Source organism: Paramisgurnus dabryanus, chromosome 2 (genome assembly GCF_030506205.2).
Source record: "Paramisgurnus dabryanus chromosome 2, PD_genome_1.1, whole genome shotgun sequence".
Lineage (NCBI taxonomy): Eukaryota > Metazoa > Chordata > Actinopteri > Cypriniformes > Cobitidae > Paramisgurnus > Paramisgurnus dabryanus.
In genome coordinates, this window is record NC_133338.1 from 27,313,606 (window position 1) to 27,332,899 (window position 19,294).

Here is a 19,294-nt window from a genome sequence, read left to right on the forward strand (position 1 = left end):
ACATGAAAAATATTCTGTTTTACAGTGATGTGAGTTGTCAGCACTACAATCAGATTTATTTTAAATGACAAGGAATATTGATAATAATAATATTCAACAAAATATTTAAACAAATTAATAGTGCACTTAAATGGGACATTTAACAAGACTTTTTAAAATGTTAAATAAATCTTTGGTTTCCCAAGAGTATGTGTGTGGAAGTTTTAGCTCAAAATATAGTATAGATCATTTATTATTGCATATTAAATTTGCCACTTTGTAGGTATGAGCAAAAATGTGCCGTTTTTGGGTGTGCCCTTTAACATGCAAATGAGCTGATCTCTGCACTAAATGGCAGTGGCGTGATTGGATAGTGCAGATTAAGGGGTGGTATTATCCCCTTCTGACATCACAAGGGGAGCCAAATTTCAATTACCTATTTTTTCACATGCTTGCAGAGAATGGTTTACCAAAACTAAGTTACTGGGTAGATCTTTTTACATTTTCTAGGTTGATAGAAGGACTGGGGACTCAAGTATAGCATATAAACATGAAAAAAATCAGATTTTCGTGATATGTCCCCTTTAAAGCAACACTATGTAGTTTTTTTTACCTTTAAATAATGTCTCTAAAATTATTTCAGTGATAGAACAACTTTTAACTGGACAAAATGTACTGTTGCTCCAACCTGAGCAGCCTCCTAGCTGCTACAAGCACACTCTGAAAGTGGCGATGGAGGGTAGGAAACACAGCCACGCCCCTCCCCCTGCCTGCAGAAGAGTGTCTGATACCAGGCACTGTTGCGCTTTTCAACCACATGGGGGAGCTGTAAGTCATTTTTACACGGAAACTACATAGTGTTGCTTTAATATATTATGGCTAAGTGTTTGAGGGAAAAGTAGAGTATACAATGAAAATGCTTTCATTACTGTTGGGTTTATAAACTGCCTATCCAAGATTTCTGTCTTCAAAATATCGATCTTGTACTTTTTTATTGTCGTCACATCAACACTACACAATACTAATACTTGTGCAGTACATATTCAGGACACGTTTAATAATGTATACATATACAAGTTTGTTTATAAAATTCCCAGTGTATGAATCGTGGCTATTTTAAACACCAAAAGGCCAAAGGATATTAATATTCAACAGATAGCTACACCAACCAGCTTTTATGGTGATTGTCAAACAAAGCTGATCAAAAGAGATTTGATTTAACAGAAATGCTTTATTGTTTATTTTATTTTTTATAAAACACTGCAAATAAGGTAATTATACTCTTCATGTGTTAATAAATGTACAAAATACAATTCATGGAGAAATTCTAGCGTTAAATACTACACAGCCACTGTACATGCACCTCTCCATTCAAGTTTCCATTCATACTATCTCAGCCAGCTCAATACAGTTATCTCTACGGTGGAAGTTATATTGCAACAAAACCATTTATACTGTCAAGTACCATCCTGTTATTTCTCTAGTGTCACTTACAGGGTACCAGGAAAGCTAACAACAGAGCTACACGTGAAATTAAAAGCACAATTTTAATAAATATGTACAAAAAATATGAACATACAACACACGTGTTATGGCGTGTCAACTAACATGACTTAGCCATGTTAGGTCTTCAGATGAAGGAATTGTAGAAAATGTCCACAGTATTTGGTTTCACGATAAAACATTTTTTAGTTTATTCCCTGGAAAAGATCAAATAGTGATATATCAAGACATGTTTCATAAAAAACAATATTTTTTAATAATTTTACACAAAACTGCTGTGTTGGACCCACCTAAACCCTTCAGGAATTTGTTGACTCCACTCTGCTCTGTGTCTGGCAGCTCTTCCAGATATTGTTCAACTCTCTGCTCAAACAGACCTGTTTAAGATAAACAATCAGATATAAACAACTCATCCTGTCAAAAGCATTGTTTCTGGTGACCAGAAGGTGGCAGTAAAGATCTAACTTCAAACAGAAGAGATGCCCCCCATCAAAAAGGCATAAACAAACAGTTTATGATTATGCTGGGTGTGGGTTTCAGATTAGTCATAATGGTCTCAGGCTAATAGGATATCATAGTTCAGGGGAAGTTGTTCAGGAAGTCGCTTCTCATTTTAGTTAACAGGTCAAGCGCAATTTACCTTTGGCCCTGCATTTCCTCATCTCTTTATCCTGGATAAATCCAGCAAACATCTGGGATTCCATGAAAACGCCCAGAAATCGTCGGATGCTCTTAGAAGCCACAGACTTGCGGAAGGCTGCGCGTTGAAAGATGCGTTCGCCTCTGTCGCCCTGGGTGAGAAACAAGGAATAGTGTCCAATGGTCTCCAGGAAGAAACGAATGAAGGCCTCTGATACCACACTGTTCAGATTAGTGGTGCACTCTGTGAAGAGGGAGAAAAATGATAGGGGTTCATTATAAATCAAGCTAAACTGTGACCATTTATTTTTCCATTAAGAATAAACAGAAAAATATAAAACACTTCATAACACAGTTCTACACAGCATGAGGTTTGATTTAGTTTATTTTCATGGTGGTTAAATTTTTTTATGTAAATAGGAAATGAAATACAGAGAAGTCAGATGTTGCTAATCACATAAAAGCGAACCCCACTGTTCTCTTTAAGTTTATACACGTTTACATGCATAGTTTTTTCTGATGATCTTATACACCACCCTTTTCAATACAATCTAAATTTTAGATCCGATCGACCTCAATTGTATTAATAAAGGTGTTTACACAAAGGCTTTTCAATCAGATTAAGCCATCAACACGATTACAAACAGATTATTTGGTTGCATGCAAAGGTACATCGTAGTATTTTCTCAATCGAATGCATGCGCAGAAGAATGTGCTCAAGCTCACGTCCATCTTATTCTTATTTACGGCTGACATGATTCTCGTCACAGAAACTTGCAATAACAAGGCAATGGCAACACGCATTATTAGTGTAATGGGGTTATGTGCTGTACATTCTGCAGCGTTCATGTGTAGTTTTATAACATAACATTAAACAATAAAATAGCGTTGTGTCTTTAGAAAAGTTAATTTTTTTTCCTACAGTATTGTGCAAACGTCTTAGGCCACCTTCACCAGCTTTGTTTAGGCAAAGTTTTAATGTCCATCCATATTTATTTTTCACTTTTTTTAAAATACAAACAGAAAATACAGGAAAAATGTACACAAAAGTAAAAACATAAAAAATTTTCATATCTAAATGTTTTCTTCAGGCATCAGTCAGTATTTAGTGTAACCTCTGATAACATGAAACACATCTTGAGCTTTTTGAGGAGACTGAAGCCCTGAAGTCATTCGATTTGGATTAGAAATTAGGATTTAATTTCATTTAGGTTTAAGAGATCCTGCAGCTGCCTGCTATTGCTCAAGTGGAAGGGTAGTTTACTCTTAATACTTGACACTTCAGCTTATACTTTTATACTGTTTTTAATACTACATACACATTTCCTGTATTTCTGGTTGAATTCTAATAAAGAGATCACTATACAATTGCAATAACAACAAATCTAATGGTAGCATGGTGGGCCAAGACCTTTGCACAGTAGTGTATATCTGAAAACTTCTTAAGAACAACTTTCTCCAACTCAACTCAACTTTGACTTTGTACATTTATCCAGAGATAAAGCGTAAACTCCACTTTTGGGGAGTTCAGATTAGGTCTACTGTTATCAATTTCGTTGATCAGTTATTGGTATTTGGGCTGTGATTAGTCATTGAGATGCTTTTGGGCTAGTTTTGAATGTCTACTGGGATGATTTTGATAAGAGAATCTGGCAACTCTGGCTGTGCGCTTATGCAGACGCTTAGATCGGTTTATATATAATGTACATGTAAAGAAACATTTTAATCAGATTGCAATGTTAGGGTGCATGAAAACTGTATTTATGTAACCCACAATTGGATTAAATTCAGTCGGTTCGACAGAATTTTTGTATGTAACCATAGCCAATGTTACATAGGGAGCATTTTTAATTATGAGCAATAGGGTGGTCCTTAAGTTTCAACTTTTAAAAGTTCATGCTCTCACCCCACCAATATGTTTGAATAAATAAATTAATAAATACTTTTCAATATAATTTCAATTTTTTCAATATTAATGAATATTTAGAGGTTGCTCAAGACCTTTGAAGTTTAACACATTCACGTATTATGTGATACTTTGCGCTAGCATGTATAATTGCTTAATAATACACTCTAAAAAAAAGGTTCCTTGAGGTTCTATATAGAATCAATAATAAATTGATATTTATTATCAATAATAAATTACTCATAATAATAAAGAACCTTTAATGGTTCTAAATAGAACCATCTAACTTTGATTCAAAGAACCATTTGGGGTTCTTTTTAATGAACCCATTAAAGTGGTTCTATATTGAATTATTTGGGGGTTCCATATATGAAGTGGGTGATAGAACCATTTCTGGTTCGATATAGAACCATTTTTTAAGAGTGTATATACTTATGGCAGCAATGGACTTATTTGACCATGCTCCATGCAATTAAAACTCCTGTTTTAGTTGTGATACGTCTTTCAAAGCAAGAAAGCTTCAATGTGAATGAAGCACAATAGACAATATACACTGAGACAATGGCTGAAGCATCACGGAGCAAGCCTGCTTTATGATTACTCGGATCAGAAGAGACTGGAACAAAGTTACCCTCCAAGAAGCAAGTTTTATGTGTGTTGTGGTACAGTTTTTGCAAAAATATGTGATTTCGGAAATATTTAAAGGCTTTGAGCAATCTCTAGATATTGCAGGAACAATTCAAAAATTTGCACAGTGTGTTTTTATTGATGTCCTAACACATTTAGGGGGTGAGAGTAGGGGGTGAACATTTCAAAAATTGACCTATTATAAGGACCACCCTAATAAGCAATTACATCAGTGAGCTCATGGTAATGATACAACATTTGACATAACAATGTCACTTTACCTTCATCTGATTCGCTGTCTGAGTCTTGATTGATGATGTCACTCCTCTGTTCGAGTGCTTGTTCCAGCGCAGCCTGAAGTTTGCGTGGCAACAAAGAGGCTTCGTCATCCATCTGTGTACACAGTTTTGAGATTAATGTGTGACTTTTTATTTTTTGTTTCGCCATTTTTGTTGTAACTCAACATTCCGTGGTTGTTCTCAGATCCTAGCGACCACACGCATGCAGCTGCGAAGTGTAGACATCGCAGCTGGCACTGTGGCCATGGGATAGTTTATCGGTTTGGTGTGGAGAGATATGTTTATGAACAAACCTGTCTGATGAAGCGATCCGCTCCTAAATCCACCATCAAAGCCTGAAACACAAATAGAAATATTATATTTCCACTTTCCCTTATTGAGCATTTTAAACATTGAGTAGCATCATTCAGTGTTTAATCGCTTTGTATTCAGTTGTTGTGGGAGCCTTGCACATCATAACATGTCCAGAATTTGATTCACAACAGATGGAGGCTGACAACCAATTAAACCCAATGTTAAAAATGTCAAGCATCATAACTTGGTGTGCCTCCAGATGTTTTTACCGCAGAGGGTCACCCTTTGTGACCAGTACAAGAATCTCAAGAGCAATTTGGAAAAAGTGCCGGTGACTGCTGCAAAATGTACAAACTGCCAAAGACTAATGATGAACCGAGCTGGCAGTGTCCTGTGGGCAGCACTTTACCAAAATAAAGAAAGAAAACAGTCTGAATGGGAATGCTGAGCTAGTTGCTGACACCACATTATGGATCCATAAAAGTTGGCTTATTTATACACTTCTCACATATTCTAAGCAATTTGGGAAAACATCATGGAAAAAAACAGTGTTCAGGCAGATCATATTCAATGGAATTTAAACATCATCACACAGAAGAAATTTTTTTTAATACAAGATCTGTTTGCGATATCTGCATATATTTGCGCAAAGACTGTGTTTATTTACTGACATTTTTTAGCACATATCCAGGGGCGATGAAACTGAGTTCCCTTCCCAGATCTGATGACAGTTAATCAGATATTCCAGTCTCATTAAAGCTGGTAGACAGCCAAGCACACATGTACACACTTGACAAAGTGTCCTATTACGACAAACATGATAGGTGACAACAGCCCAGCTGGGAGTTGCAATGTTTGTGACAACATGTGGGAGAGATTTGCAAGCATAGCTGATGTCCATACCTCCTCCACAGGCAGTTCCTTGAGTTTGGGGAGTGAGCTGGACAGAATACCCACTAGGAACGGAGTAGGACAGCAGACGATGTCCACCATGGAAGTGGGTAGCACAGGGATGAAGGTGTGCTGCCAGGAGAACGGGTAGAGCAAAGCCACCACTGCGTGAACACAGCTAGAAAGAGTACTGCGAAGAGAAAGAAATAGAGAACAGAGTCAATCATCACTTTCACACCATATCACACACACATTTTTAAAGGGGACATTTCATAAAAAATTTTTTTAGATGTCAAATAAATATTTGGTGTCCCCAGAGTGCATATGTGAAGTTCCTGCTCAAAATACCATATAGATAAATAGGTGTGTCCTTTTAAATGCAAATGAGCTGATCTCTGGACTAAATGGCAGTGCAGTGGTTGGATAGTGCAGATTAAGGGGCGGTATTATTCCCTTCTGACATCACAAGGGGAGCCAAATGTCAATGACCTATTTTTTCACAAGCTTGCAGAGAGTGGTTTACCAAAGTTACTGAGTTGTTCGTTTTCACATTTTCTAGGTTGATACAAGCACTGGGGAACCAATTATAGCACTTAAACATGGAAAAAGTCTGATTTTCATGATATGTCCCCTTTAAAAGATTTAGCTCTGGAAAAAGTATACTAAGCCCAGGATTTCCAGTTTATTCTGGCTTTACTGAGGGGACAAAGGAATATGAGTGCAAAGCAAGTGAAATAGCCACAGAAGTGATATTTAAATGATATTTTCTGGTATATTATTTACAATGTCAGTGGCATTCAGAGCATCGGATACATTGAATCCTGTGCAGATAATGATAGCTTGGAGTGTGAAGGACACAATATGAAGAATGAACTTAAGGATCACTGATATGATCGTTTTCATTTCTGAATGGGAGTTTGATGAAACTAATGCTCTCTAGATCCCACACAATATGTTTGGTTAAGTTGGTGAAGTGTTTAGTGTCTGAGCCACCAAACAAAAATGCAAAAAAAAAGTTTTTCTATTGGTTAAGCCTCAGGTGCCTAAACACACTGACAGGAACTGACCAATTACTAATAGCCTTAAAACATAACTGACCAATCCTTTCATTTTCAGATAAACCTTTGCTGTTTTCTGTAAGTTGAATCAGAAATTTATAATACATTTGTGACCTTCTATTTATTAAATGGTGCTCTGAAATGCTTGATTTTGATTGGACAGTTGCAACATTCTGAGGTTGGTTATTCCAAGATAGCAACTAACTAAAGCATAAAAGCCTTATTCAGCTACAGAACTGCAGCTACAGTACATTTTAATATTTGCAAATAAATTTAATATAAATATGCATAATTAATAACACACATATTACACATGCAAGGAATAATTGACGACAGGCCATTGAATTATAAGAAAATAAAACAAATAATGCATTATTTTCAAATAATTCAGGAGTCAATTATTCCTCTTATACCACGGTTACCACAAACATCGCTCTGGTGCCTATTTTTAAGACATTTGACCTGTCAGGTGTGAAGTTATCAAAAAAATAATCAACAACCATGGAACATTTCTCAGCCAATCAGAATATATTTACAGTATAAATATTATTTAAACCAAATGCATGTTCAGTGCAATGATCATTTGCTTGAATGCGTCTTTTGGCTTAGAAACATTATGAAAGTTTTTTTCTTCGCAGAAGGTTTGCTTCTCTCACATATAAGCTATAAAAACATATATTAAATTAATATTTTGTGTCCATATATTTACTCACAAGGCAAGTAGCCATGTAATAAGCAGGATTATGTACCGCCAGCCAGTTGTTTTGCAAAAAGGGGGATACTCTACAAGACTCATCCCCTTTGTGATAGGGTCTTGATCACCCTGTCAGGATCCCAACCAGCTGGCTGAACATTATCCCTTACTTAACACAAAGTATTTCCTGAATCTGTATATTATGAACACTCCCTTAGGCTGGCCGCACACGTGAAGATTTTAAGCCAGATTTGCACCCTCGGCGTTTGAAAGGAGGGCGTGGACCGATTGGTGTTTTAGCACAGCATTTTTTGTCCAAAAAAACATCAGGTGTGTGGTGTCAACTATGACAACAGTACTTTTATAATAAGTGCTTATATATAAGTGCTTTTATAATGTTTCTCAAGTCACGTTTGATCTCACGTTTCTGTGAGATCTCATGTCACTTTGAAATCGTTACTGCGTCATCAGGCGTGTGGTCTTGTTGTCTGGTCGAATTATGTGTGTGCGTTCTGAGGAGTGCGTTTTTATGGATTTAAAATCGGTTAAGATTTGAAAATCGTCCAGTGTGTCCCTTATCACATTGCAGGTGTCAAAAAGTTCCAATAATGGCATTCCAACACAAAAGGTTAAAATGTTCCCACAATATAAACAGCAAGTCAGGTTTTTTGTATTGCTTGTATTCAAACCACTTCAGGCAAATGATGATGTAATGAGGAGCACATGTGTTTTCATTTATACCATGGGACTGTTGAATGCTTTTTCTGATCAAATGTATTAAAGGGGACATATCATGAAAATCTGACTTTTTCCATGTTTCATTGCTATAATTGGGTCCCGGGTGCTTCTATCAACCTAGAAAATATGAGAGGATCAACCCAGTAACTTAGTTTTGGTAAACCATTTTCTGCAAGCATGTGAAAAAATAGCTCATTGAAATTTGGCTCCCCTTGTGATGTCAGAAAGGGTTAATACTGCCCCTTAATCTGCACTATCCAACCACGGAACGGCCATTTAGTGCAGAGATCAGCCAATTTGCATTTAAAATGACACATCCAAAATGGCACATTTTTGCTCACACATACAAGTGTCAATTTTATCATGCTATAATAAATTATCTGTGGGATGTTTTGAGCTTAAACCTTACATACGCACTCTGGGGACACACCAAAGATTTATTTGACATCTTAGAAAAGTTTTGTTAAATGTACCCTTTAAAATAACCACCAGAGCAATGTCTGTGGTAACTGTGGTATAAGCTGAATAATTGACTCCGCTTCGCGTCATGCCACATTACCACCATGGGTGTAAATTATTTTCAAATAATTCAACAGCCCAACGTCAAATTTTCCTTACTTAAACGACACATTTGCAGAGGATGTTTCTCTGAACCTTGATATTACAGCAGCCATGAGATTTTACAACTAGAGCTCAGAACACAAACAGCACACTGTCCTTCTCACGGTCCCCAGTTTGTTAATAGTGGCTGACCCTCCTTTCTCTCTCTCTCTCTCTTTCATCTCCATCTGTCTTGTCTACCACACAGGCCCACATACTGTACACAGAGACAGAGAAAATAAGCCAACAGAATTGCAATGACTCCAGGCACGAATTACAGAGGATCTGCATTGAAACCAGTGAAAAAGTCTGGTATGCCGACAGTAAACTAAAGATAAATGTATCTCTTATAGATGGTTTCAACAGTAACAACATAAACAAACGGCTTTCATGGAAAAAACGTAACTTCAGGTAAACTGCGCTAAGAATCAATAACAACAAAGTCCTTTTAGAGTAGTAAACAAGCAAAATAAACAACAAGTAGATTACCTTAGTTCATATATCATATCTAAAGTGTATAGAAACTACACCGTGCTAACTTTACTGTGTAAAATGTGTACTATATAATGTTTACAATGTTAACTATAACTATAGATCGCTGCCAAACCTCTCTTCACATAGCAGTGATACATGATCGCCATCTCCCTTCGTCTTTAGGAAAACAAAACATTTGTTATTTTCGACGAGGTATTTGTTCCCAAGTTTACTTTAGCCACTAACCAGGCATTAAACAAACAGAGACCGGAAGTTAAGTTCCATACAGACCCGACAACGAGCATGCGTCCGATGAAACGTTTATACTGCTGTTGAACATACAAGCTCTTATGTCTATTTTTTATATGAGGAATAAGACAACTGCCTTCTTTTATTGTAATTACAAATATACAAATTTCATCTGTTTTTAACAGAATGAAATGGCTCCAGCTCTTGTGCCAGGTCTCAAAACCATTTGCAGAACAAATTTGATTTGGGAATTCTTATAAAATCTTGTTTTTGTGCACATTTAGCAAATACAATTAGCAGAATTAGCCGTTTGCATTTGTAATCAAATCAAAATATAAAATTTCATTGCCAGCAGTTAAAAGACTCCAGGAGATGTCTGTGTTTCTATGTGTCTGAGTCTGCATCATGCATCCTGACATGTTCACACTGGGATGAGAGAAAAGATTTAAAAACCTAGCCATAGGCGAAACAGGCAGATTCTGATAGCTGATACCTGGAATGTCAGCATAACTAAGGCCTCAGAGGCATGAACTCCTGGGAAAAGGAGCACATTTTATATTAGACCAGTCCAAACACTCCTCTACACTTGCTGAATCCTCTAAAAAACCAAAGTACATTAAACTGCTGCTACTGTGACCGACTCCACTGAATCAGACAGAACTAGTAGGCAGCTATTTTGTATAAAGGGGTTTTAATGATTTAAGGCACGTTCAGTGAGGGACCAAATTATTTGATTGTGTGGATGGTTTAATGTTTCACAAATGCACAAATGCTCACAAAAAATCTCTTTTACATTACACACTTTTTTCAACAATAGAAACAACAGATCCTACTGATCTAGAAAAACAAAAAAAGCAATGTTAGATGTAGCTAAAATGCTGGTTCATACTAAATGACAATGATTTTTTTTTCCAATAGTCCAAACCTCACAGCCAACTTTGGGATGTTTATTGGAGTTTATGTGAGGCACCCTGAAAAAAATGATTCAAAAGAATCAAAAGATCTGGTTCTTTAAGATAACTCATGGTTTGAAAAGAATAATTTACAACAGAAGTAGCTCAAGGGTAAAAATACAGGAGTCTGCTCGGAGCCAAAAGACATATGGTCCGATTTAACTTTCCAAACTGAATTGAATACATTCTCATGTGCAGTGTTGCGTCAAAAACAATGAGAATGTTCAAAGAGACTTGTTCAAAGTTAGTTAGTTATCTTCTGCATATTTTTCCACATACTGCACATGGCAATTAGGCAAAGTTTACGCTAAAGTAGTTTGTTCCCACTATTATGCAATAAAATCAAAGAGAAGAATTTGAATAAGACATAACACATTTGCCCAGTGAATACAAAGTATATTTAGTGCATTATGCCAGGATCACTTAAACAAAAAGTTGATGTCAGTTCATTTTTTTGAACTTCCTGTTTCTTATATATTCTTCTACTCTACTCCTGCTTTTCTGAGCTTTGTGTCAACAACAGACATCAGCAGCTACACCTACATTTGCACACGCATTGTATCCAAGACAAGGGAAGCATTTTAGACATGACCAAAATAGATAAAAACCAGGTAATACCTCAGAGAATTTAACTCCTTCCTGTCATTGAATGACTATTATAAGTGTAATGTAATCATACAGGAATTTTTTCTAGCAGCAATCAAAAAGCAAAGTGCTTAAAAGCAATTTATTAATCCATCTAAACTGATTGGGTGATGAATGTATTTAATCAATAATCAAAGCTAAATTCCTCCGGGAAGTCGAGCGGCAGCTTGATTGAATATCAGATGTGTTCCCTGTGCAATTACACAACTAATAAAAAAGTTTGCCGCTCACAAATACGAGAAACTCTCACGGAACAACAAACGGGATATCTAAAGCTTCACAACTTGAGTTTGGAAAGGGTTAAATAACAAGAGCATGTGAAATCTCAAGGAAAGCATTTCCTAACATGGAGTGAGTTTTACTTCTGTCGGATCCTAAGCAGCAGATATACATTACAAGCCACAGAGACATACATCATACACAATGTTGCCAGAGATGTTTGGAATTAGACTGCAGGGGTCGTTCCCAAAAGAGCTACAGTATGTAGGCGAAAGGAGAGTTTGCTACCTCCCTCTAATGCTGCCCCTTATCTACCTTAGGTTGCTGGGCAACATCTAGGCCTGGATCAAATCTTGCCAATCCACCTATCCTGTTTTTAACAGGGCCAAACCCATGGAATGTCAATACTCAGTTTAACTGCATATTATGTTGTAACTAGAGCTTTATCTATTATGATAATGGGTGTGAGTTCAATACTGCAAGTCTATTCAAACCTACTGGCAAAGAACAGGCTTTGAAAATGGTACTTGAAGCAACAAAATAGAACGTACTACTTTTGTTCAGCTAATTCAAAGAAAAACATTGCATTGCTATCCTAAATATTCTTGAAAAAATAAGAATTTAACCTGTGGTGTACACATTGTTAAGAACTAGATGATAAAGGAAAGATTTAAAACATAAAGCACAATAATGCAAAAAAAAAATATGTAGCCCATCTGTCACTGGAGCTATACGCTTTCTAAAAGTACAGCTTTGCACCAAAGAGTTCATACTATAAGTCAGAGGTACATACTGGTATCCAATGTATACATATATGTGCCGAATGGGTATCATGAATATCAGTCATGTGACCTTTTACATCATTCCAATTGCCTGCCGCCATCTTGAGTACCTACTGAGTACCAGTAGGCTGGCTTGCTACAATTTACGTATTTCTTATCTTTTACTGTCTATGATTTTTTCGGATACGGGAAATGGCTACGAAAGACAAGACTTCGCACCTCGACCGTCATGAAAAGAAACGATACTTTAAAAAAATTTCTTGGTTAGGGTGTGATGCCTACTCGATCCCTGATGCGTTCTTCCAGCCGCTGTCCGCTGCTACCGAACAACCACTATTTTTACAACACTAAGAATGCACAACACAACATGAAACTTTGCTCGAAGTATCACCTGAACCTCTACACATGAACGCGAGCATTGAGAACGTTGTTTGTGTAAACAGTGTTTACTATAAAGAAAGGTTTTGAACAATTGACTTTGGCTGTTTTGGTGTCCGCTCGTCATCTTTGTCAGACATAAAGAATCAATCTCCAAATGCGAATGAATGAATCTCATATGAGGCTCCTTTTTCAACAAGAAGGTCAATATTGTTTTTTTACTTGCGACAAAACAACAAATTATCCGTGCATTTAATTGGAACTATGCTTTAGGAGCTATCCATCTTTACTCTCCTCCCTCCTTACGTCACATTCGGAGATCGATACATCTTGACTGGCAAGATGGCGGCAAGCGGACACCAAAACAACCAAAGTCAGTTGTTCAAAACCTTCTTTTTAATGCACACAAACAATGTTCTCAATACTCGAGTTCACGTCTAGAGACACAGGTGATACTTTGAGTATCATGTTGTGTCGAGCCTTCTTAATGTTGTAAAAATAGCAATTTTGATGCTCACAACATATTGAAGGCATTTCCACTTCAGGTACTCAAAATGGCGGAAGACAAGTTTGAGATGTGAGTGACGTCAGCTGATATTCATGAATAGGGTGAAGAGAGGGGTATGGGATCAGAAAAGGACACAGAAAGTACGTCCATATGTCAAAGCACTGCCCACTACACCATCAGCTCTGACCAGGGTATATATTTGGACAATTTTTTCTAACAGTGGAATAACAAATGATTTACAATATCCTTTAATAGCATTGACTGAATCAGTCAGCACTCTAGGTACTAATAACAGAGCTGTGCTAAAAAAAGGTGACTATTAAACTGTTGATTATTATAGATACTGCAAATATCTGTGACACAGTGACAACACAGTCACCAATAAGAGAAGAATACACGCGCAGTCACTCACACAGGAAGTACATTCCTTCTCTTCACAGTAACTGCCCACCCTACATACCCCGCTGCTGTTTGTTTAAACTGCCTGATGATTTGTGGAGATTAGGCTTTCACAAATAACCTACTCCCTAATGACCCCCAATGCCCGGCCACATGAGCAAGCATGAAGGTTCGGAGGGGGGCGCGAAACCCTATCTCATCTGCTCCAAAACAACATCCAGTGGATCTACTGTAGCAAAGCACTGTCTTTGGCCTGACCCACTTCTGAATTTAGATCAGCAGGGACTCCTGGGAGTTTAGCCCAGTGTTGGGAGGGTGTGGTCAAAACATGCCTCCCTTGATTAATTTAGCAGCGGAGCAGTCGTCGGGTCACAGTTGACCAAAACCACAATGGAAGGCTGCTATTAAACAGATGCGCCGGTCGGGCACTCACAAACTAAACTGAACTGGGTTCGAAATATGCCTATTTGCTGCTTCGCTAAGCTAAGATAGTTGGCTGGAACATTCAGACCAATAATATGAACGGTATTCCATTCAGAATCCCGATGGCCGCTTTCCTATACTTTGATGACCGCTAAGCTTGAGTTTAACTTGTGTTCTTGACAAGAAAAGAGTACGTCTAAAAACCAAACACAACAACAACAAAAACACCATTACCAGGACAAAGATATGACCCAACAAGATAAAAATCTTTTTTATTTGGAGCAGATGTTATTCTACGGGCTCGGAATGAGCAGATGGAAAAATGGAAGTGACATTGCAGATCAGTGAAGGAAAAGGTTATTGAGAACATCTGCTGTTAGCCCACACTCAGACTGCTGTTGTCACAGTGGTCAGCGTGTCTCAGAAACACAGCGCAGTTTGGGAGGACTGCTTGACCATGTTTGGTCTGAAAAAGCAGAAACTTTCTCATGGGAATGAATGGTGTGTTATACGAGATTAAATGCCGCTTGCGCTTCACGGTTCAAATTCATCTGCTCAAAAGTACAAGCGGGATGCCATGGAAACATTCAGACACGCTGACTGGATAAACAAGCAAACACACGAGGTGTCTTACCTGAGCTTGTCGGCCACGAAGATGACCCTGCGTTCCAGCAAGAGCGAGGCAAAAACACGTACCACCTGTCGTACGCTTAGACAGGAGAACAGGCTTTCAAAGTCCACATGCTCTAGTCTGGAGTCTGTGGGTCTTCTTAACTCGATCACCTGGGGAAAATAAAACACACTGTATTTAACTAATGGGCAATAAAAATGTGGTGAAAACAAAGATTCTTTAAGGATAGGTGTTAAAGACAATATTAATATGATTGTTCACACATTTGTCCTTTGTAAAACTTTATTTCTGAGTGATACAGAAAATCAGACTTTTTCCATGTTTAAGTGCTATAATTGGGGCCCCAGTGCTTCTATCAACCTAGTAAATGTGAAAAAGATCAACACATTAACTTAGTTTTGGTAAACCATTCCCTGCAGCATGTGAAAAAATAACTCATTGAAATTTGGCTTCCCATGTGATGTCAGAAGAGGATAATACTGCCCCTTAATCTGCACTATCCAACCACGGCACTGCCATTTAGTGCAGAGTTCCGCTCATTTGCATTTTAAAGGAATCAGCACATTTTTGCTCACACCTACAAAGTGGCGTTTTTAACTTGCTATAATAAATTATCTGTGGGGTATTTTGAGCTAAAACTTCACATACATACTCTGGGGACACCAAAGATTTATTTTACATCTTAAAAAAGTCTTGTGAAATGTCCCTTTTAATGTTTGCTGATTAAACTATGGCCCTGTTTATACGTGGTATTAAGATGAGTCAGAGAGAGGACGAGACAAATTCCCGTTCCCACCTGGTGTTTTAATGTCTCTTTTGTTTTGATTACGTTGAAGGGGTGGTCTATGGGAGCTGTTAAAACACGAACGGGAGAAATGGCGTTTCAAGTTGATGAGCACTTATATGATGTCAGAGTACTGCTGCCTGTGTTGTTAATAAACATCAGAGGTGTAGTGGGCATCTTAAAAGTGAGGGGGACAAGGACATGTATATTGTAAAGAAAAATAAAGTAATCTGTGACATACCAGTAAAATTGATTTTGAGATATTTAGGACCAAAAATTATCCAGAGCCTTTGACCTGACCATGTTTTACTTAAAGGAATAGTCCATTTTCTTAAAAGAAAAATCCAGATAATTTACTCACCATCATGTCATCTGAAATGTTGATGTCTTTCTTTGTTCAGTCGAGAAGAAATTATGATTTTTGAGGAAAACATTGCAGGATTTTTCTCATTTTAATAGAGCCCAACATTTAAAAATTAACTCAATACTTAACAGTTTTTTTAAACGACTATAAACTATCCCAAACGAGGCATAAGGGTCTTATCTAGCAAAACGATTGTCATTTTTGACAATAAAAATAAAAAATATGCACTTTTAAAGCACAACTTCTTGTCTAGAAACGGTCGTGATGCGGCAGCGTGACCCCACGCAATACGTCATGACGTCAAGAGGTCACAGAGGACGAATGCGAAACTCCACCCCAGTGTTTACAAGTGTGGAGAAAGAGGACCGTTCCTACGTTGTTGTATGTCAACTGATACTAATTAATGTCTTTGTGGCAGTTTATTGTTTATAATGGTCCGCAAAGGTGCGTTTTATATATGTAACACGTGACCTCCCTACGTCACTACGCATTTACGTTAGGTCGCGCTGGACCGGACCTAGACGAAAAGTTGTGGTTTAAAAGTGTATATTTTTTATTTTTTTTGTCAAAAATGACAATCGTTTTGCTAGATAAGACCCTTATGCCTCGTTTGGGATCGTTTATAGTCCTTTGAAACTCCGTTGAAAAAAAATGTTAAGTGTTGAGTTAAGTATTAAATGTTGGGCTCTATTAAAGTCCATTAAAATGAGAAAAATCCTGCAATGTTTTCCTTAAAAAACATAATTTCTTCTCGACTGAACAAAGTAAGACAATAACATTTTGAATGACATGGTGGTGAGTAAATTATCTGGATTTTTCTTTTAAGAAAATTGACTATAAAAAAGTGTTTTTTCTGTGGAAATGTGTGAAATGTGAAATGAAAGGTGTCTGAATACATTTTGATTTGACCGTATAAACATATTTGTAAAGAATGGTCAGTAATAGAAAACAAATAATATATAATATAACAATTTATTAATTAATTATAATATAAAAGCATACAAATATTTTTCAGGTGGGTCTGTAAAAAACATAATCAAGTTTATTATAATACTGCATGCATAGTCTAATCATGTATAGTGTAAATTAAGTATAGATTAAACCTTTTTGCAGTTGTCAAACAAGACAAATAAAAGATTTTTTCTTTGGCCATTGTTTGATTAACATTATAAACAGACATCATACTTTCACTTCGAGAGGAAGTGCATGGATCCAGTAGGCTACTATGCAGTTAATTTCTTAACCACTTACATTTAACGCACAGACTGTTTTTACAAAGATAATTATGGCATTTTTAGATCGTTTTGTGTAAATATGTGCAAAACATATTTGACAACATGAGCCTCTTTACCAAAATATTTATCCGGCTGAATGCATTTTCGACTACCTCTGAATGTGGTCGAAAGTGAATGAGCTCAAAACATTTTTAAACCCTGTTTACACCTGTATTTACACCTGCATTTTTTTAAACCCTCACTTTCTCAAAACCTTAAAAACAAATCCAAATTGTCAAACTAAATTCACAGAACCCCTGACTCTTTAAGCAAAATCTTACAATTCCTTCAAAACGATTTCAGCTGTACTCAAAATCAAATTAAGCTTTCAAATCATACACACATGAGTCAATAATATAAAACACTACAGAGCATCCATTAGACACTAAAATGGAAAGCACAACATACAGGACATCTGTTTATAGAAAAATACATGTTTATTGTATATAACAACAACACACTTAATAAATACTGTTAATAAAAATCTCTAGTACTGTAATCACAAGTTTAGTTCAGTGAATATAGTGAATACTTTACTGTAAGTCCTGCAAGTAATAGCCAGTTGTCAATATTACTGTAAGCAGAACTGGTATTTTGTAAAAAGTCAGCAATCCAAAAGCAAATTTTGCCAATTGCATCATCTCTAGTGTCCTGCTCTTCCTCATACTTTTCATCTTCCTCTCAGACTGTTTACAATCCACACAATTAGTAAAAAAAACAAACGGAAAAAGGTGTGTACATTTTTGAGTTGTGTTTTCTTGATGACAACTGTGTTGTAGTTATGTTCAACTTTTGAAAAAAAAATGCATTTCAATGTAAATGTGTGTTTAAGTGAGAAGAGTTTTTCAAAAAGAGAGTGTTGATTTGACAAATGGGTTTAGGCCACTATGAATTTGGAGATTGGGGTTAAGTGTTTTAGCAATTCAGAAAAACTGGAAGTGTCATCCACCTGCAATCCGATCGACCAAAACGCATCTTAGTACCAGGTGTAACCATCCCTTAAAATTCTCTCACGGCTTAATGCTGTAATACTATTGGTTAATATTTTCTGGCTTATATATGTCAATTTAAAGGTAACCTGAGTGTAGATTTTATGGTGTCTGTAGGCACTGATGGCAGATGAATAAATCTAATCTACAGTTGATAACAGAGCAGTGTATTTATACAGTATGAAAGACGAATCTAACCTCATTTCCTGCTCCAGGCAGGAAGGTTTTAACTTTTATGGTCTTGCCTGGTGCTGGGAAAGGAGATTCCATCACACTCCTCATAAAAGGGTAGACCAAAGCAGCTGACACCCCTCTCCTCCTTTCCACTTCATCCAGGATCTGCAAGGAAATGAATGATGAATGAACCATGGCACTGCTACTGGCTGCCATATCATTCAGGTAGTGATCAATATAACACGCTCTGTTTTCTTTCATACATGCGCCTGGAAGTCTGTAAAATTCTGACCTGTCTCTACCAAGACATGGTTTTCATCTACTGCATGAAGTTTACAAGATTTGACAGAAGTGTTGAAAACATGCTCTTAATGCAGATTTCCATAAAATATTATGATAGCTATACTTGGATGCAGTACGGTTACATACTTTATCCTCACTTTCACATGAGCGGAAGGTGGAAAAGGAGGAAGTAAGCGCAGATGTTTAACAGGACAGACAGAGAGAAGGATTAAAGTGGGTTTATACTAAAGCGAATGTTCCTCAATGCCAACACAAGCCATGCTCCAGCTGTGGCCATGTCTGACAGCCAAAGAGACAGTGTGGCTGCGTGGTGGAGGTGTGTGTGTATGAGCAAGCCTGAGCTCACCTTGGAAAACAGGTTGAAACAGCCCAGCCGGCTGATGACACAATACACTTCAGGAAGGCGAGGCCCTTTCCCACTTGGCTGCAGGTGCGGAGAAAGATTACACAAGCAATTAAATCACACGCATGACATTGCTTAGGGGTACATAACAAAACATTAACATAACCTACAGAT

The 19,294-nt window shown here is 37.1% G+C and overlaps 1 protein-coding gene across 3 annotated transcripts in view; it reads right to left on the reverse strand.

Annotated features, from left to right (window-relative positions):
* Positions 1-1,190: 1,190 nt before the first annotated feature.
* Positions 1,191-19,294, reverse strand: part of dennd2b (DENN domain containing 2B) — a 58,393-nt gene continuing 40,289 nt past the window's right edge. For all 3 annotated transcript variants that reach the window (XM_065267720.2, XM_065267721.2, XM_065267719.2), the window contains exons 12-20: positions 19,124-19,201; positions 18,499-18,639; positions 14,893-15,041; positions 6,151-6,328; positions 5,247-5,288; positions 4,936-5,047; positions 2,123-2,365; positions 1,773-1,859; positions 1,191-1,679 (exon numbers count right to left, since the gene is read on the reverse strand). In XM_065267720.2, coding sequence (XP_065123792.1) covers positions 1,651-1,679; positions 1,773-1,859; positions 2,123-2,365; positions 4,936-5,047; positions 5,247-5,288; positions 6,151-6,328; positions 14,893-15,041; positions 18,499-18,639; positions 19,124-19,201 — 1,059 coding nt within the window. In that variant the 3' untranslated portion in view covers positions 1,191-1,650. The remainder of the gene's footprint in view (positions 1,680-1,772; positions 1,860-2,122; positions 2,366-4,935; positions 5,048-5,246; positions 5,289-6,150; positions 6,329-14,892; positions 15,042-18,498; positions 18,640-19,123; positions 19,202-19,294) is intronic.